The 19955-nt window shown below is 46.2% G+C and overlaps 1 protein-coding gene across 5 annotated transcripts in view; it reads right to left on the bottom strand.

Moving 5' to 3' along the window:
• Positions 1-19955, bottom strand: part of Mras (muscle and microspikes RAS) — a 52281-nt gene that overhangs the window by 8452 nt on the left and 23874 nt on the right. For 4 of the 5 annotated variants that reach the window (XM_006510825.3, NM_008624.3, XM_030244080.1 and 1 more), the window contains exons 2-3: positions 17522-17731; positions 598-751 (exon numbers count right to left, since the gene is read on the bottom strand). In XM_006510825.3, the coding sequence (XP_006510888.1) occupies positions 598-751; positions 17522-17714 (347 nt within the window). In that variant the 5' untranslated portion in view covers positions 17715-17731. Of the gene's footprint in view, positions 1-597; positions 752-2575; positions 2657-17521; positions 17732-19955 lie in introns of those variants that run through there. The other variant, XM_030244082.1, reaches the window with a different exon arrangement.

A 19955-nucleotide genomic window follows, 5' to 3' on the forward strand; every position in this document is an offset into this window, starting at 1 on the left:
GGGACTTGTAAATCTTGTAGTCAAATGCAATTTAATCGATTTCAATGTGTTCTGGAGAGGAAATTCACTTTTTCTTTGCATATAATGCAATCTGGTTAAATCGGGGCTGGGAAACGAAGACGTTACCAATGATCGCTTGCTTGTGGGAGTTTATGAAAATGGGAGGGGCATAAGGCTTGGGAGTAGCTTAGGAACCAAGGAAGGAGTCAGGGGACCGAGGAGTTACAACAGATGGTTCTCAACCTTCCTAGTAAACCTTTTAATGCAGTCCCTCATGTTGTGGTGACCTCCCCCACCCCACCCCCACAATCAAAAAATTATTTTGTTGCTACTTTGTAATTGTAATTTTGCTATTGCTATGAATTGTAATGTAAATATCTGATATTCGACCCCCAAAGGGGTCATGATCAACAGGTTGAGAACTGCGGCCTTAGAGGAAATAACAGAGAAATCTGGGGGACGGGGGAAGAAAAAGAAAGGGGAGGAGGGAGAGGAGAAGGAAGGAAGGAGGGAGGAGGAGGGGGAGGAGGGAGAGGGAAGACTGAGCCTTCATAAGCTAAGAAGGAGAGGAGGGAGGCCCCTGCTTGCTGCCCTCACCTGTCCTTGACACGCAGAATGAGCTGGTGGAAGCGGTCCACGTGCTCGAAGCTGGCCTTGTCGGTGACGGAGTAGACAATGAGGAAGCCATCCCCTGTGCGCATGTATTGTTCCCGCATGGCACTGAACTCCTCCTGCCCGGCTGTGTCCAGAACTGGAGAGAAATGAGGTCATTCAGGGGCTGCCCCCCTCCCCCGCTCCCATTGGAGTCACTATAGACTGTAGAACCCCAAGCTACTGCTACTGCTGTCCCCACTGTGGCTGGCTCAGACCCGGCTGTCCTCACAGGAGGACTTCCAGCCCCCTCAGAGCCTGCTGCAGTGTAAGGCTCTTCCTGGCTCATTTCGACCTTCTTGCTCACTGGACCTCAATTCTGTGGCCCGAGGACAAGCCTCACGAAGCCAGAGATCAACTTTCAAAAGTCCCTCTGGGAAACCCCAGAGCTGGGTTTGGATTCCTGGTTTAGCTCTTTCAAACTGAGGTTCTCTGGGCGGAGGTGGGGTGGGGTGCCTGCCTCTCTGTGCCTCCATTTTGTCCTGTACATGCATGGGTACAGGACACCCACCTGGAAGCTCTCAGGTGGGGAGAGGCCAGCTAGAAGGGCCCCTTTAAGCCCCGTGTGTGTGGACAGAAACATGCAGACCTCGGGGAAGGAGTCACCTTCAGAAGTCAAGGTCCACATCGTAGGATAGAAATGGCAGGAAGAGGCATCTGGGGCGGGAATCACGTAGAACTGAGGAGGCCACTACAACCTCCAGACACCCTCAACACTCCCCACAGCACAGAACCCTGATATACAGTGCTCATGTCCAGTTGAGACTCAACCCCAAACGTATCCATGTTGTATTTGAATAAGTAAAGGAACACGCAGCTAGGCAGCTGTGTCTATCCATTTAAGAAATACTGAGTGTCTACTACATGCCAGGCAGCCTGTAGGCCCACTGGTTACAGGGTGAATGAGGCAGAGTCTCCAGATGGAAAACACCAGTGCAGATCCTGTGCTGCTCTAAGATCTCATCCCACATGTTAGCACTGCTCAGGTCTCGGGTGGGTGGACAGCCAGTATGGAAGGGCGCCCGCCTGGGCCTTTGATGTATCTGTCAAGATTGAGTCCTCTTTTCCTTCCTTTTCCCTTTCTCTTTTCCTTCTCTGCTCCTTTCTTCCTGCTCTTTATCTAGATCTGGGTCTGGCCACCTCGATCCGGACTAGCATCCAGATTCCAAAGGCATGCTGAAGCTATGACCTCCAACCTGGAAGCGCCTCCTCTCTGGTTGTCCCAGCCACCCTTTGGCTCAGAGGCAGACCTGTGAGGAGGTCTCCCTCATGGGAGGCCTCAGTCTCTGTCATCTCTGGAGACCTGTGCCCTCAGTTCTTCAGACCTGTGCCTCATAACCTAGATCAGCTCTACGCTTCACAGAGAGTGGCAGAGATCAGGAGTCGGGTACTGTTCTTTTGAGTCTTACCCCAGATGCAGCTCCAAGGTGGGCTCAAAAATGTGCAGAAACACAAGGCGCAAGCCATGACTCATTCGAGGAATGCTATGACCTCAGTGAAATGGCCTTTTAGGTTTAAGGAAAAGCACTAAAGATAGTGATGTCAAGGATGACAGCAGGGAGAGCCAGCCCTGCCACTCCTTTGCCCTGAGTAAGGTGACAAGAGAGAGAGAGAGAGAGAGAGAGAGAGAGAGAGAGAACACATGGGTGATGCCCTCCTCTGAGGTAGTAAGGACAACTGGCTCTGTCTCTTGTGGCTGCAACACTTGGGAGTGCTGGCCAACACAGTAGAACTAGCCCTAATGGCGAAGGCACAGGTAAGCCAGCCTGAGGGCACGAGAGCAGGAGAGATGACCCTGTTTCCTACTGATAGCAGCATCCAGTAAACCAAGGGCTTGACCTGGTGGTGTGGATAAGGGAAAATGGGCAGGCTGACCAGCTCAGCTACCACCCAGGCCCAGATCCAGGGCTCCAAGTCAGCCCACCTCAAAGTCTATTTCATCAGTGAATGGTTGAGATTCATGAAAGGCCAGTCCTGCTGATTCAAAGCTGCATGACACAGGGCAACAACAGGATAACCTGGAGGAAGCCCAATGAGAATCCAATATTGATGATGTCACAGAAGCCAGAGACCTCACTTGAACCAGATCAGTGACTCATGGCAATGAGCATTTGCAAGTGAAGATGTGTAGATAGAGGGATAGACTATGGGACACACTGTGACACACTACAGATGACACACTACAATGAGATGTTTTCTATGCTCTGTGTGTGTGTATTTTTTGGGGGGGTTGTGCAAAGGTGATGGGTAAATATGAGGGGACAGAAATGAGTGGGACTGGGGTACATGATGTGGAACTCACAAAGAATCAATAAAAAGTTAGATATATATAACTATTATATGTATGTATGTATGTATGTATGTGTATATATTTTTTTTTTCTGGAGATGATATATCCAGTGACCACATCTCCAGTTTGTTCTTTCTGTAGTCCCCAGGCCTTCTATGGGAAGGGAGATCAATCAAGCCTGTTTTCTAGGCAAGTTAGGTGGGAAAGCCTGTGCCTCCCTAGCTATGTTTATATTGAGCCACATCACCTCACAGAGCATGCACAGCGACAGGCTTGCTCCTTCCTGTCGGAACTGTGCTCCCTCTCTGGATCAGGTATGTAATAGGGCAAGGTTGGGTTCCCCGAAGCACAGCTGGGTGCACTAACCACTCGCTGTCCCCTGAAAAGGAGCTGCTTTGGCAGGCTATGAAAGCCAGGCCACCTCCTGCCACCTCCAGGGAAGGAGCCAAATTTTTACAGAGCCTCCAGCTGGCTTCCTGGCCACGAGGGAGGATTCCCTCTGGCAATGACACCAGCTTTCTCAACCCAATGGCCATAGGACAACAGCAAGTAATATTCCACAGCTACTAGCCCCCGGGATGTCTGTTCACTATGCCATACTACTCCAGAGTGGGGCTGGGAGCGAGGAGACTATGGGGTAGGTGTGCACGAGGCCCAAGATCCCCTGGGTTGGTGTGCAAATTGTAGGTGTGGGTGCCCATTCTGGGAAGGTTCTCCATGACGTTGTGGAGTTCTTAGAGGAGCCAGGGACACCCGTCCTCTGACGCTGCTCTCGGAGGTAGGCTTGAATATAAAATCTGCCTAAGACTTGGCTCCCAGCTGGTGGCTCTATTTTGGGAGGTGGTGAAAACTTTAGGCAGTAGGGCCTAGGTAGAGAAAGTAGGTCACTGGGGACAGGCCCTTGAAGGGACTCTTGCCCTGGTCCCTTTCTCCCTGCCTCTCTCCTCTTTGTTTCCCAGCAACCAGCTTCCTACTCTACATATCCCTGCCACGGTGATGTTCTGCCTCATTGCAGGCCCAAAGTGGCGGAGCTGGCAGACTGTCACCAAACCATCTGCAACGGTGAGCAGAGATAAACCTTTCTTCCTTTTAAATTGTTCTCTCAGGTACTTGTCAGTGACTGACAGGGGCTGGAGAGATGGCTCAGCAGGTTAAGAGCCCTGACTGCTCTTCCAGAGATCCTGAGTTCAATTCCTAGCAACCACATGGTGACTCACAACCATCTGTAATGGGATCTGACTTCCCCTTCTCGTGTGTCTGAAAACAGCTACTCATATAAATACAATAAATATAATAAAAGTAAATCTTATTATATTATTTTATATATAAATATATAAATATAATAAATCTTAAAAAAAAGAATTCAAAAAAGAAAAAGAAAGGAAGAAAGAAAGAAGACTGACAGACACTGAGGAGAAGACATTGCAGAGGACAGCAAAGGCCTCAGAGGCCTAACCAGAGTTCAGGAGCATCATGGGAACACAACAGAGCCTGGGAGGGGCCCTGGTAGCTGGGAAGAATGGAGAGACACAACGCTGTGGTCCACAACCCGGATTCCATTTCACAGCCACTCTGGGACGCCAGCCCATCACAAGTGAAGAGACTGGGCTGGGCTGAGCCCAGGAAGCTTCAGGCTGCTGTGCCAATGAACCTCGGAGTAGGTTCTGAACTCACCCTTGCATCTAGCTCCTTATGCCTACCCGCCTAAGAGCAAGAAGCTAACAGAACATGTCCAAATCCTGATAGCAGGCAGGTAGTAAAGGAAAGGTTAAGACAGATGCCTCGGCTGTGGAGGGCTTAAGGCTGTTTCTCCAACGCCGCTCCCAAATGGCTAGCTCCATCACACTCTCCCCAGACTCTACGCCTGTGGGCAGACATGCTGCAAACCTGGGAAGAGATGTACGGCTGGGCCTGGTGCTTTCCTTTCCATGGAGTCCTGAGCGCCTAAGGATTCCAAACACAGTCGCCACCAGCTGGGTTCCTAGTCCCCCCTTTCTCCTTTGTTCTCACCTCCACTCTTATCTTAGAAACAAGAATACATTTCACAGTTCCCCCCGAGCTCGCCAAGTCTGTGGGCCCCACATGCACTTTGGGTGGGATGCAGTGTTAAACCTGTGAGCCCTAGCAGCACATCCAGGAGAACCAGAGACGTTGAGTCCACAGAGAAACAAAGCAGCTGAGGGGTCCAGCAACATTCTCCACCCAAGAGCCAAACATCATCTGAGAGTCATCCAAGGGGAGACAGGAACCAGAGAAAGATCAAGCAAAGTGTGTGTCTCTGTACACCAGAATGTCAGCCACACACGAAGGAGAAGAACCTGAAGGTCTACAACAACTCAAAGAACCTTCCAAGCACTGAAGCTATTCACAAGACTCATGCTATGTGATTCCACGCATAGGAAATGTGAAAGCCGGTAACCACACAAGGGCAGAGAGTAGAGTCTGGGGTCCGGGGGAGGGAGGATGAGGAGTAGCGGCTCAAGTGTGAATGTTTTAGAGGATACAGAAAACATTCAGGAATTAATAGCTGTAATTTTAGTGATTATTCATTTATGAATCGATTGGTCATTTCTAAGTGCACAATGTTGATAGGTGTGGTGGTTTGAGTAGGTATGGCCCCCATAGACTCATTTGTTTGAATGGTTGGCATGGGGGGGGGTGGCACTTTCAGGAGGTGTGTCACTGTGGAAGCGGGCTTTGAGGTGTCCTGTGCTCAAGCTATGCCCAGTGTGGTAGATCTCATGGCTCCTCAAACAACATGTCTGCCTGCATGCTACCATACTTCCAATCCTTGAAACTAAACCTCTGAAACTGTAAGCCTGCCCAATTAAAGTTTTCCTTTATAAGAGTTACCATGGTCCTGGTATCTTTTCACAGCAATGAAACCCTAATTAAGGCAATAAACATGCTAAAACCTGCAATTGTGCATGTGGTCTACATGTTTTTCTTTCTTCCTTCCTTTTCTTTTTACTATTATTATTATTTGGTTTCTGGTTTTTTGTTTTTTGTTATTTTGGTTTGTGGGGTTTTTGTTGTTGTTGTTGTTTGTTTTTTTGTTTTTTTTTTGTTTTTTTTCGAGACAGGGTTTCTCTGTGTAGTCCTGGCTGTCCTGGAACTCACTCTGTAGACCAGGCTGGCCTCTAACTCAGAAATTTGCCTGCCTCTGCCTCCCGAGTGCTGGGATTAAAGGTGTGTGCCACCACGCCCGGCTATTATTTGTTTTTTTAAGACATTGTTTTTCTATGTAGCCCTGGCTGTCTGGGAACTAACTCTGTAGACAGGCTGGGCTCAAACTCACAGAGATCCACATGCCTCCTGAGTGTTGGGATTAAGATATATGCCAGCGCCGGGCGTGGTGGCGCACACCTTTAATCCCAGTACTCGGGAGGCAGAGGCAGGCAGATTTCTGAGTTCGAGGCCAGCCTGGTCTACAGAGTGAGTTCCAGGACAGCCAGGGCTATACAGAGAAACCCTGTCTCAAAAAACAAACAAACAAACAAAAAAACGTGCCAGCACCACCTGCCTGTGGATTATATCTTAATGAAAAATTATATGATTAAAAAAATCAGCCTCCCTTTCTCTGAAACCCATGTTCCACCCCTCGTCCCCTGGTAGTAGATACCTGTCTATCTTCTGAGCCTATCGCTTCCTCTAGAAACACCTTGATTCTGCTCTTTATATGAAAGGCAGTCCGTACTTGATAAGTCCTAAATTAGTCCCAGGATTCCCAGTTCCACTCCGTAACATTTTTTTTCTTTTTCCCCGTCCCATGCCTATTCTTCACCCACAAACCCTGTGGTTCCCCCTAAAACTGTGTCTGGAACCTGCTCCTTCTCACTTCCTCCCCCACTCACTGTACCCCAATTTTATTCCTCTACACACAAGCCAAAAGCAGGTGTGAAACCAGTCAGATCACATGCCTCCCCTGCTCAAAACCATCAGTCCCATCTCCTCAACTCAGTTGCTGGTCTCCTGTTTATTAGCTGTGCAGAGCGCCTGTGTTTACTGCAAGGTGAGTTTCATCTTACCCATTAGCTCTCTGCATCCGACCTGACCTAGCAGAGTTGGCGAGGCTAGCAGGAACAATCTTTGCAAGGCCCTTAGCCTGGCTGGTAGCCAGCAAAGAAAGTCTGGTCAGTTGTCTTCGGCTAGCACAGCTCTGAGAACCAAATACCAGCAAGAAAGGATTTAGGGGCTCTCTACCTGCAAAGCCTGCCCCAGGCCATTGGAAGCATTCCCGCAGGAATGACTCACACAGCCAGGAGAAAGGGTCAGACACAGACCTGTAAGGCAGGATTCATCCCCTGAGGCCAGTGGCCGTACTTATTCCCACAGAGAAAGAGGGAAATTCCCCAAGTCACTGTCTTTAGGATAAAGAGGACAGAGGGTAGGGGACAGGCTGACTCTTACTTCCTCCATTGTTGATTGGAGGCATCTGATGTGCTCCCTTGAATGCTGGCCATTAGGTGGTAAGCATAAGTGGGTCAAAGCCCCAGCCCAGAAAATTCGCCCAATAAGCTTTCCAGTTCCTTCCTGCCCTTCCATGTCCTCCGCTCTTCCTGCTCCAGAAAGAGTGTGGATTCAAATGTTCAGGGAAAAGCCAGGTCCAGGCCCCCCGGAGAAGACAAGAGCACTTGTGTCTAGTTTTGGGCAGAAGCCAGGGTAGAAATGTCCTGGCTTCCGAGGGTGCCAGAGGACAGACCGCCAGGCTCATTCACAAAGAAGGAGCCCTTACTGAGGAGAAGAGGAACAGCAAGGTTAGGAGCCTGGGTCCGAGAGCTCCAGGGCAGGAAGGGTCTACAGAATAGCTCTTTGATGTTTTGTGGCAATAGATGTCCCAGAGCCTGGCACGCAGAGTGAGCCTGGAGCCAGATGGGGAGGGGAGGCCAGAAACATTTGCTTCTCCTGTAAGAGGACAGAGGTGTGTGCCAACAGCTGTTCAGCATGCTTAAAGCTTGTGCCAAAGCAGAAGTGAACACGAGAAGGTGGAGACCATACTTAGTGGGGTCAGGAGGCTGAGGCCTGGATCGGCCATTAGCCAGGTGTGGCTCCAGGCAAGTTACTTCTTCTGCACTGGGTTGAAGCAAGAGGCTGATCTGATGAGCTCAGCAGCCTTCAGGCTCTAGCCCAGCAGAATCAACAGGGACACACAGCATTGCTAAGACGAGGAACTGAACAGCGGACCCAAAGAGAATTACAGGCCACATGCATAGCTGCTCTTTTTATAGCAGTCACAAGAGGGGAGGGCACAAGTGTCTATCATTAGAGGGTGTGACATCAGGGAGTGATACACAATGCAGTGTGGTATTATCCAGCTTGAAGGAAAGTTGATGCTAAGTGGAAATCAGCTATGACATGATAAGTGTACAACCCCATGGATGCTCAGCACATGTATGAGGCATGTGGGGTTCCCAAGACAGGATGTAGAATGATGAATGCCATGACTGGGCAAAACAGGAAGGAAGCCTGTGTGTATATAGGTAAGTGGGTGTCAGTGCGGTGGGGCAGCGAGGTGGGGGGGAGTATATGAAAAGTTCTGGAAATGGGTGGTGATATAGAGCAAGGGTAATATACTGAACAACACATACCTGCATATTTCAGTATCGTTTCAATAGTGGATTTTATGAGATAGATAGATACATAGATAGAGATAGAGATGTGTGTGTAGATAGATGATTAGATAGTGTGATGGTTTGTATATCCTTGGAGCAGGGAGTGGCACCATCTGAAGGTGTGGCCTTGTTGGAATAGGTGTGACCTGGTTGGAATGGGTGTGTCACTGTGGGTGTGGGTTTAAGATCCTCACCCTAGTTGCCTGGAAGTCAGTCTTCCACTAGCAGCCTTTGGATGAAGACATAGAACTCTCAGGTCCTCCTGCGCCATGCCTGCCTGGATACTGCCATGCTCCCACCTTGATGATAATGGACTGAACCTCTGAACCTGTAAGCCGGCCCCAATTAAATGTTGTTTTTTATAAGACTTGCCTTGGTCATGGTGTCTGTTCACAGCAGTAAAACCCTAACTAAGACAGACAGACAGATAGATAGACAGACAGATAGAGATGTGTATGCGTATATGTGTGCATGTATACATATGTGTATATGTATATATATTTGTGTATACATATACTTACACACACACCTCACAGCAGAAAGCCTCAAACATACAACTCCAAGACTCTGCTTGAGGTTCAGAGCTTCCTGATTCAGAACTGGAATACAGTAAACCACACGGGTACAAGCCAGGGTAAGGAAGGGTCCAAGAGACCAGAAGAGAATCCAGACAGCCAGGAGGAAACACTGACGAGGACCCGCAGTTAATGGGTGGACAGACTGTATTGAGGAGATGTTCACTGTGGGAAAGAATTCAAATGAAACAAGAAACAGGTTTGTAATACAGCAAGCACCCTGTGAGCCCCCTGGGAGTGGGACCTCAGAGGCATCTTCCCGAGTGTGCCTGCACACATGACCACAGCCATGGGGAGGACAGCACAGGAAGGCAGGCCAGAGATGGGATGGAATCCTGACAATCCAGCTGTGTGCCTTCTCCCAGGGAGTTCAACTCCCACTCCCTAGAACCACCAGAATTGGCTGTCACATTGGAGAAGATTCTCATGCCCAGCCAACTATGCAGTGTGTGGCGGTCTTTGGGAGTTTGAGCCAGTGCTAGCTGTCAGAAACTGACCAAGTACCGGAGGAAACCAGCTCAAGGGAGGAAGGATTTACTCAGTTTTAGATCACAGGACTGTGACGAGGCCAAGCATCATGGTGGCAAGGATATGTGGAGGACAAAGCTGTTTGTCTCATGGTGGACAGGAAGAAAAGAGCAAGGGAGAGACTGGAGAGACTGGGTAGAACTTCCAAAGAGACACCACCAGTGACTGGCTTCCTCCAAGATCTCCCACCTCCAAAAAGATTGCCACTGCCTAGTGACCAAGCACTCAACACGGGAGCCTGTGGGAGACAGACATTCTGTATACAAATGATAACATTTGACCTTATTTCCATCTGTAACAGCAGCTACCATGACAGCATGTGTAAGAGGTAAAGAGTGCATTCATGGGTTTTACAGCAGTAACGGCCCATGACATCATCGCTATCATCATGACCCCACCCCATGACATCATCACTATCATCATGACCCCACCCCTACCCCCCCACAATCACTATCACTGCCATCATTGCTCAGCTCAAGCTACAAGGCTTTTACCCTCAGTCTGGGACAAGAAAAAGCAAAATCCAGAGCACTTTGAGATCAGTAGGGTATGGGGCAAATGAAGGCATCTACCACCAGGTTTAGCACATCCCCAGATGGTACCCAGCAGGGAAAGCAAGACCCCAGAGCACTGGTTGCTCAGGAAGATCGTTACCCTCCAAGGTTTGCACACCTCCCAGAAAGGGTCAATGTTATGTTCAGGCCTAAATATAACAGGCCTTTGATTAAGGTTCTCTGTTAAGGTTTGGTCTCATGCTATGTATTGTAATGCTAAATACTGGCCCTGGTTGCCTCAGGGACGAGAGAATCAACCAGTAAACCAAGTGATGCTATGTGACCTTGCTCCTTAATTTAAAACTATCAGTTGATTAAAGATGCCTACAGCCTATAGCTGGGCAGAAGAGAGGTAGGTAGGGTTTTGGTTTGCAGGCTTGGGGTCTGAGGCAGAGGCCTGCAGAGAAGAAAAGGAGGTAGAGAGAGGAGAAGATGCATGGGGTAGGAATCTCAAAAACATGGCCAGTCAGAGTTAAGAGCTGCCCAGATGGAACATGGCAAGTTATAACTAGGGGTTATTGATGGGGAAGTAGATTTTAAAAGTCTAGAGGGTAGATATCTGTCCATCTCTAGTGTATTATAGGGTTATAATAAATATAAAAGTTTTGTGTCTTTTATCTGAGAACTGAGTGATCAATGACGGGTTGAAACCCTTGATTGGAACGTATTATTACCACGACATTCTCTCTTATATGGGGCATCCTTCTAAAATCCATACTCAGCTGAAATGACTTAAGCTTTGTTAAAAATGGGAGAATTTATGCTGAGGAACGTGCTAGTCTGGGCATCTAGTATCTATCTAGGTGTCTAGGAAAGGCCTAGGTGGGCAATGCCATAGGCTAAGTGTGCTGGCTAGCTTTATGTCAACATGACATAAGCTAGAGTCATCAGAGAGGAGGGAGCCTCAAACTGAGAAAATGCCTCCGTAAGATTTGGCTCTAGTAAGCCTGGAGGGCATTTTCCAAATTAGTGATTGGTTAAGGAACAGCAGGCCCACCGTGGGAGGAGCCACCACCCCTGGGCTGGTGGTTCTGGGTTCTATAAGAAAGCGGGCTGAGGAAGGCATGAGGAGCAAGCCAGTAAGCAGCACCCCTCCATGGCCTCGGCCTCAGCTCCTGCCTCCAGGTTCCCGCCCCAGCTGACTCTTCCTGTCCTGACTTCCTTCCATGGTAGACTGGGATGTGGAAGCCAAATAAACCTTTCCTCTCAAACTTGCTTTGGCTGTGGTGTTTTATCACATAAAACCCTATCCCATTAAAACACAGAGAAAACCTAAGACACTAAGTCAGGTTCTGGTCTCACTGACCGGAGCTTCTAAAGTCATCTTAGGACCATGCTTCCCCTGTCTCTGCTGGGAAGAAATAATATCACCTCATCTAAGAGGCACTCTGGAAAATACTGTTTTCTCTCTGAGAAGCAAATGTTCGACGTTAGAAGAACATTAAAGAAGCTTACATGGCAATAAAAATAAATAACATTGACTGAGCCACAACTTGTACCAGGAGGTGTTCTCCTCTCTATGTATTACGCAAGATTTCTCTGAATGTTTCCTGTGGAACACAGCCTAAAATGAAGTGCCAAAAATAGTTCTTTTGGGGGGAATCCTAACAATATACTCTATGTTCCTAATATACATTACATAGTAAAGGGTTTTATAAGACCTGCAGTAAAGAAACTTATTTCCATGTATTTAACTCAGTCTGTCCTAGACCACGGGAAATTCCAGTAGATGGTGCCTGCAGTTATTTTAGAAAGTGCCGGCTGGGTGGGATGGCACATGCCTTTCGTCCAGCAACCTGGAGACAAAGGCAAGCAGATCTCAGTGAGTTCAAGGTCGTCTTGGCCTACATAGAGAGTTCTAGGCTAGCCAAAGCTACATAGTGAGACCTCGTATATTAAGAAGAAGGAGGAGAGGAAGAAAGAGAAAGAGAAGAAAGAAGGAAGGAGGGAGGGAGGGGAGGAGGGAGGGAGGGAGAGAGGGAAGAAAGGAAGGAAGGAAGGAAGGAAGGAAGGAAGAAAGGAAGGAAGGAAGGAAGGAAAATGTGCATAAGTATAAATTTTCTAATAGTTACATGTATATTCTTTACTAAGAATTAGGAAGGCAAAGAGATTAATGTAGCTAATCTATTGAGCCTGTTACTGCATATACATTGTTCAGTTTAAAAAGTATTTACTGACAGGAATAACAGGGGTAAGTAAATACTAGTGTAGTTGTCTTGGTCATGGAAGACCTTACAAATAATGTGACATTTAATAGGTTGTGGATGTAGCTCAGTTTATGGTAAGGTGCTTGTCTACCATGGCAGAAGGCCTGGCGTACGCATACTATCCTAGAACTCAGGAGGCAGAGACAGGGGGATCAGAGACTCAAGTTCAACCACAGCTGCACAGTGGGCTCAAAGCCAGCATGCCACACAGGAGACCTGCCTTAAAAAAAAAAGACAGGATCTTAATGAATTATGTTCTTCTTCAGGAAGAACATGCTAGAAGAAAGACGATCACATGCAACTTTCTGAGTAGGGACATATGTGTCTACCTGTCACCCAGTGAAACGGATCATAATCCCAGGCTGCCGACAAGGCCCCAAAGGCTGGTTGGTGTGTTTTCTGTAAGATGCTTCTCATGCCACAGCATGCATCCCTTCCGAGAAGCATGGTCCTAAGGAACGGAGTGCCTACCTCAAGGTCCTCACAGTTTTAAGGTGCAGCGCATGCAGGCAGTGTGAAGTCAGGAATGATGAGAGCCACTTTAATAGGCCTAGAGGGCCAGTCGTCGAGAAGATAAATCAGCTCTAAGTGTTTATGCATTTAACAACAGAGTACTTTTTAAAAATGCACCAGGAAAACCCTGGTAGAAAACAGAAAAATATACAATCGCAGCCTGACATGCAGCACTCCCCTCTTAATAACTGACAGAATAAGAATTCAGAAAACCAGTGAAGATACAGGAGACCTGAACATCATCCGCCAGTGTGATGTGTGAAACACGCACAGAGCATCCTATCCAGTCACAGCAGACTCTGGGAACATCTATGAAGACAGCCTATCTTCTGGGCACACAGACAAGCCTCAATAAAGACTTCAAATGCTGTACTGTATGTTCCCTGACACACTGGAATTAAAAGATCAGGAACACAGAGATTTTTTGGAAAATTCCCAAATACTTGAAAACTAAATAAGATACTTCTAAATAACCTAGGGGTCAGAGAAGAAATCTAAAGAGAAACTAGAATTTGAAACTCATTAGAAATGAAAACACAAGCCAGGCATAGTGGCACAGGCTTTAAACCCACCCAGCACTTGGGTGGCAGAGGCAGGAAACGAATTGTGAACTGAAGGCCAGCCTGGCTTAACAGAGAGTTCCAGGGCAGCCAGAGTTACATAGTGGGGGAGGGGGTGAGGAAGGGAGGGAGGGAGGGAGGGAGGGAGGGAAGGAAGGAAGGAAGGAAGGAAGGAAGGAAGGAAGGAAAATATATATTACAATTTGTAGAGTACAGCTAAAGGAGTAATTTAGAGAATTTTATAGCATCAAATGAATATCCCAAGGAAAAAAATCAAATGATTCAAATCAACAAAAGCTGATTGCATTTCTGGCAATTAGAACAAGGTGGGGCATGGTGCTGTGTCCCTACAGTCTCAGGTACTTGGGGTGCTGAGTAGAAGGATCACTGAGCCCAGGAGGAGATTAGCCTGGGTAAAACAGCAAGACGAATGTCTTCAAGGGCATGAGAACAAGAGAAACTTAAATCCAAAGTAAGTACAGAGGCAGAAAGAACGGTTATGAATGACAATCAATGGAACCAAACGAGAGAAATCAACGGGTGCCAGAGCTCGCTTGGAAAAAATCGATACATAGAAAACCCAGCCCTTGCCTGATCAGGAAAAGGAAGGAAAAAAGATACAAGTTACCAGTATTGAAAATGAGAGATGACATCACTGTAGAATCTACAAGTATTATAAAGATGATAAACAAGATATACAAATATCCAAGATATGCAAATATAAAGATAATAAATAAAGATAAATAAGATTATAAAGATAAAAAATATTATCAAAAGCCTTATGCCAATTTGGAATTTTGGAAACTCTGATAAAGTGAGCAAATTAAAAAACACATACACAAGGGTTGAAGAGATGGCTCAGCGGTTAAGAGCACTGATCGCTCTTCCAGAGGTCCTGAGTTCAATTCCCAGCAACCACATGGTGGCTCACAACCATCTGTAATGGGATCCAATGCCCTCTTCTGGTGTGTCTGAAGACAGCTACAGTGCATATAATTTTAAAAACAAACACACAAACAAACAAACAAAAACCCACAAACTACCAAAGTTCACTGAAGAATAAAGAGGTGGTTTAATGACCCTATGTCTATTAAACACATTTAATTTATAGTTTAAAAGTTTCTCCATAAAGCTTGTAGTCCAGAGGGTCTTGCTGGTGAATTCCACTGAACACATAAGAAGGAAATTAGAAGAGGTTTACTTAAACTCTCCTAGAGACATTTAAAAAGAAAGGTTAATTTCTGAACCATTCTAGAAGGCCATCAATACTTCCATACGCAAGTTAGACAAATAAATTATACTTTTTAAATATGGCCTAAAATTATTCAATAACAAAGTAAAACATTTCTGTATCAAATTCTTTCAAACTGGAGCAAATGGTCTATAAAATTCATCATCAAATTCATTGTAACCACGTATCATTTATTTCAAGAATGAAAAATTACTTATACATTAAGGAAAGGGCCAGCAAGATGGCTCAGTGCATAAAGGCACTTGCCACCAAGGCTGCTGCCATGAGTTAATTTCCAGGACCCACTCACATGGAGGAAGGAGAGAATGGATCTCCAAGTTGTACTTTGACCTCCATATTCAGGCTGTAGTGCATGCCCCAGTCCCCCCAACACATACACTAAATAGAAGTATTTAAAATAAAAAAGTATTGGGGGAAAACAATATAATTTACCACATTAACAATTTTTTAAAAGATTTATTCATTTATTTCATGTATGAGGGTACACTGTCGCTGTCTTCAGACACACCAGAAGAGCACATTGGGTCCCATTACAGATGGTAGTGAGCCACCATGTGGTTACTGGGAATTGAACTCAGGACCTCTGGAAGAGCAATCAGTGCTCTTAACCGCTGAGCCATCTCTCCAGCCACCAACAATTTTTTTTTTATTAAAAACAGCCATATGACTATATCAGGCAATGGACCACATCAGCATCCATTCCTGATTGAAACCCCTTTGCAAACTAGGGCAAGGTGCTTCCTTCACCTGATAAAGAGCATTTCCACCAAATAAATCCATGGTTACTGTCAGACTCAGGCCAGAAGACTGACCACTCCCTCAGGAACAAGGCAAGGATGTCTGTTCTTATTAGGTCGCTCAGTGTAGAACTGGAGGCTTAGTCACTTAAGGAAGGCAAGAAAAAGGAAGTGAAATCAAATCCATTCGGATTGACAAAGAAAAGATAAAACTGCCTCTACCACAGCTTGATCATCCAGGGAAAAGAATCTCACAAAGAGCCACTAGCGCTAATAACTCTCAGGTTGTGTGATTAATATAAAGAAATCAGTTATACTGGAGGGGGCCAGGAGGCACAGGGAATGCAGTGGGAGGGGGCAGGGAATGGATTAGAATTAATTATGTATAATGATGTATATGTTTAAAATGCCACAAAACCCCATTCCTTCACAAGCTATCTTAACCGCATTTTAAAAATTAATTAGAAATCACTTATATTTATATATTCTAGTAGCAAACAACCAAAGCTGAAATTAAAAACATTTACCATAGTATCAATGCAGTTGTAAGTATAACTCTGTCAAAATGTACATAAAAGACCTGTGCATCTGAAAGTATAAAACAATTGAGAGATCATGAGAGATGTAAGATAAATGGAGAGACAGACAGAGCATGTTCACATGTAAAAAGGCTCAGAACTGTCCGCTAAGACATCCGTGCATAAGATGAGGACATGGCTTAGGGCTATGTCAACTTGCAGAGCTTGAGATAAAAAGTCCCAGGCTCAGTAACAAACATGACAAAAACTCCTTCAGGTTGTATACAAATTTAACACTATCCCAAACAAAATCAGAAATTTCAACAGAGTCTGTAATTCATATATCCATTCTCACAGCTTTGGCTACTGAGTTATAATGTTATAACTGGTGAGGCAATGGCCATTTGTCTTAAATCAGACATCAGGACCAAAGACAGATTACACAGGGAACTGGTTGTCACTAGAGAGACAAAGGCAACTGGGAGCTGGGAGGAAGAATCTCTTTAACAAGGATTCATTTCACCCCCATGCTGCATGCAAAGTATAACAGAATAGGCCAAAACCTAAACAAAAAAAACCCAAACAATTAAACTCAAGGAGAAACCATGAGAAAAACTGCCGTGACCTTGGGTTAAGCAAAGATTTCTTAGACAAAATACCAAGAGCACACACTGTGAAAGATCGAATAAACCAGACGGCGTCAGAACAGAAATGTCTAGTCTTTCAAGAAACCGTCTTGAGAATGGAAAACAAGACACAGACTGAGAAAAATATTTGCAAACTGCACTTATCTGAAAGAACCTTGTAAGTCAGCAGTTTTCCAACCTCTCCTCCTAGACCAGCGGCCTGGGCTTAATGGGCCTTTGTTTATGGAAGAGACTTGGGCAATTGAAAATCATGGCCAGGGGAATCTAGAACGTGGACTCCAACTCAGCAGTCCCTGCAGGATGTGCTAAAACCAAGCCATCGCCCTCTGTCCTTGGAGTTTCAGAATGAGAAGGGCCTGGGAATTAGTTTTTCTAGTAAGTTCCTTGACCACCACACTAATTTTGACCAGACTAGAAGACAATGCCAGATGCAAGATCTCCCAACAAAGGGACACTTCCTAAATAAACTCTGGTCATTAGAAATAATTTTTCAGGCATTTTGAGCACCTCATTCTTGGGAGTTCTTTCTCAGCTTTCCTTAATAAATCTAAAAAAAGAGAGAAAACTTCAATTTCCCCACTTTGCTATACCTGCCATCAGCACATCTGCTCAAGCAAGCAACACCTGACATAGCATTTCTGAGCTGTCAGGAGTCCAGCAAGGCCTCCTTGTTCGGTGTCCACTTTCGTTGCCACTAAGATCATTAAGCAGTCTATCGAGACTTCTCCATCCCCCTCCCCCAAGAAGCTGCCTATTGCCTCATAGCAACCATCCTATAATAACAGGAAACCATGTTGCCCCACTAAAACCTCTCAAATTCCCCTGATCTTCCCCACATAACGACCCACCCCATGCAAGACTTGTCATCAGGTCTCACCATCCAAGATGGCCCACTGATTGTCAATCTCTGTATGCTTCAGGTAGGAGTCTTCAATGGTGGGGTCGTAGTCAGGCACAAAGATCTTCTGGAAAAACTGAATAGTGAGCGCACTCTTGCCCACACCACCATCTCCCACCACTACTAGTTTATATGTGGGAAGGTTTTCACTTGGAACAGCGCTGGTCGCCATGTTTCTGGTAGTCAGGCCTAGGGAAGAAAGACACACGGAATGAGGGAAGGATCTTTAACTTTTGAACTAGGAGAAAATACTCATGGGCTTTCTTTTCTGAGTTGGGAAGAAATACGAGTTTGTGTCTTATAGAGGAACACAGACTCCCAACAGTAGATCTGAAAATGAAACAAGGCAAAGAAGTATGAGTGAGCTTTGTCACGCATGGTCTCACCACCCAGAGATGATTGCTGTTCAAGTGGTATTCACTGAACAGCAACTACACGCCAGGTCTGATCTTATTCACACCACAGTACCGGTCTTTAACTAGTACAGCCAAAAGCTGTGTCAAGGGAATTCCCTTACCACTAACCTCCGCCCCAGAATGATAGGAGTAAGAGGGCTCTGGGCTGAGCAGATATAGAAGACTCAAGAGTTCACAGCTCACTTCATCTCTTATCAACTAGAGCATCTCTTATCAACTGGAATGCTCTGCTGAGAAAGCACTGAGGCTGTGGAGCCCAGAGGACAAAGGGGTGGTGTGGATTTGCATGCCTGTGCTCTGGGAGGCCCTTCCCAGCTCAAATCTGCCTTCCTTTCCCTCCATCCTCTCCCACTTTATCATACAAGTCAGGAATCTCTTCCAGAACCCTTGCTCTGCCTTGCCCTGTCACATGACTTAGAGTAGAACATGCCTAGGCTGACTTTTGCATAGTGATGACTACTACACATGCTCTGCATTGTATGGGTTCCCATTCAGGGCAGTAGAGAGAAAGCAGAAACTGGGCAAAGAGGGATGCAAAGTGCACAAAACAGAAGCGTTAAAGAGAAATCACACATCTGGATGCTTGTTGTGGAAACTAGGCCAAGGGTGTCTGCTGTCTGTGAATAGCAAGGAATGTTTAATGTTCAGCCCTTGTCGGTAAGAAAACACGCTACTCTGTGTCTTATATTGTTAATTTTTGACTCCTGATTTATAATTTAAAGGCCTGTATATTTTGTTAACTTGAAGTGGATTTTGACTCCTGATTTATAAAAGCCTTATATTCATTTATATATATATGTCTTCCATCCACTTAAGCTGGAACAAAGGGAAGGAAGGCGCAGGTGTCCTGGTGGTGAATCTGGTTAAAGTGTGGTTCTCAGCCAGAGATAGTTCTCTCCCCTACCCCAGGATATCTGCAATGTCGGGATGTTTCTAGATATCACTGGCTCCAAGTGGGTGAAGTTCAGAGACATCGCTTAAACATTCTAGAAAGCACAGGGTGGCCTTCCCCAAGAGGCCTCCCAGCTAAGGCAGAGAGGAGAGAGCTGGAAATGTGGGAGGCCGGTTCGGAAGAATGATGGGGTCTTCACAGGTCAGGACTGACTGTGAAGAGGTGACAAAGAAGGGTGTAGAGTAAGTGACTTTGGGAAACAGTGCCACAGAGTGCCACAAAGAGAGTCAAGCAGGGGTCATGGAAGGCACACTCAAAAAACCAAGAAGGGATCCAGTCAGGGATCCAGTCAGCTTCCAGCCAGGCCAGCAGCAGTCACACACCGGAGAGGGAAGAACTATTTGTAAGAGCCAGAGGTGGTAGCTGGTTTCAAGGGGAGTATTTTCCAGGTACAGCGGGGCACTTGCAGATATGAACTCACAGCATGGGACAGCATGCACATATGAACTCACAGCATGTGATAGCATGCACTCATGAACTCACAGCATGGGGCAGCATGCACACATGAACTCACAGCATGTGATAGCATTCACACATAAACTCACAGCATGGGACAGTATGCACACATGAACTCAAAGCATGGGACAGCATGCACACATGAACTCACAGCATGGGACAGCATGCACAGGACCTGAGCAATGTCAAGCCAGGCAAAATCCCAGTGTGCAGGCAGGGGAAGAGGTGGGCACTGAATGCTACCACTAGCTTAGGAACTATTTGTATTTCCCTGTATTCTCTCTCTCTCCCCTTTTCCCTCTCTCTGTATATGTGTGTGTGTGTTTTTTTAAAAAAAAATATTCCTTTATTTGTTTTATGTGCATTGGTGTTTTGCCTGCATGTACATCTGTGTGAGGGCATCAGATCTACTGGAACTAGAGTTACAGTTGTGAGCTGTCATGTGAGTGCTGGGAATTGAACCCTGGTCCTCTGGAAGACCAGTCGGCACTCTTAACCTCTGAGCCACCTCTCCAGTGTGCTACTGACATCTGATAGCTGCTAGGAGGAGACCAGAGCAGGCCCCATGCCCAAGGGTAGTTGGGTAACA

Source organism: Mus musculus, chromosome 9 (assembly GCF_000001635.26).
Source record: "Mus musculus strain C57BL/6J chromosome 9, GRCm38.p6 C57BL/6J".
Lineage (NCBI taxonomy): Eukaryota > Metazoa > Chordata > Mammalia > Rodentia > Muridae > Mus > Mus musculus.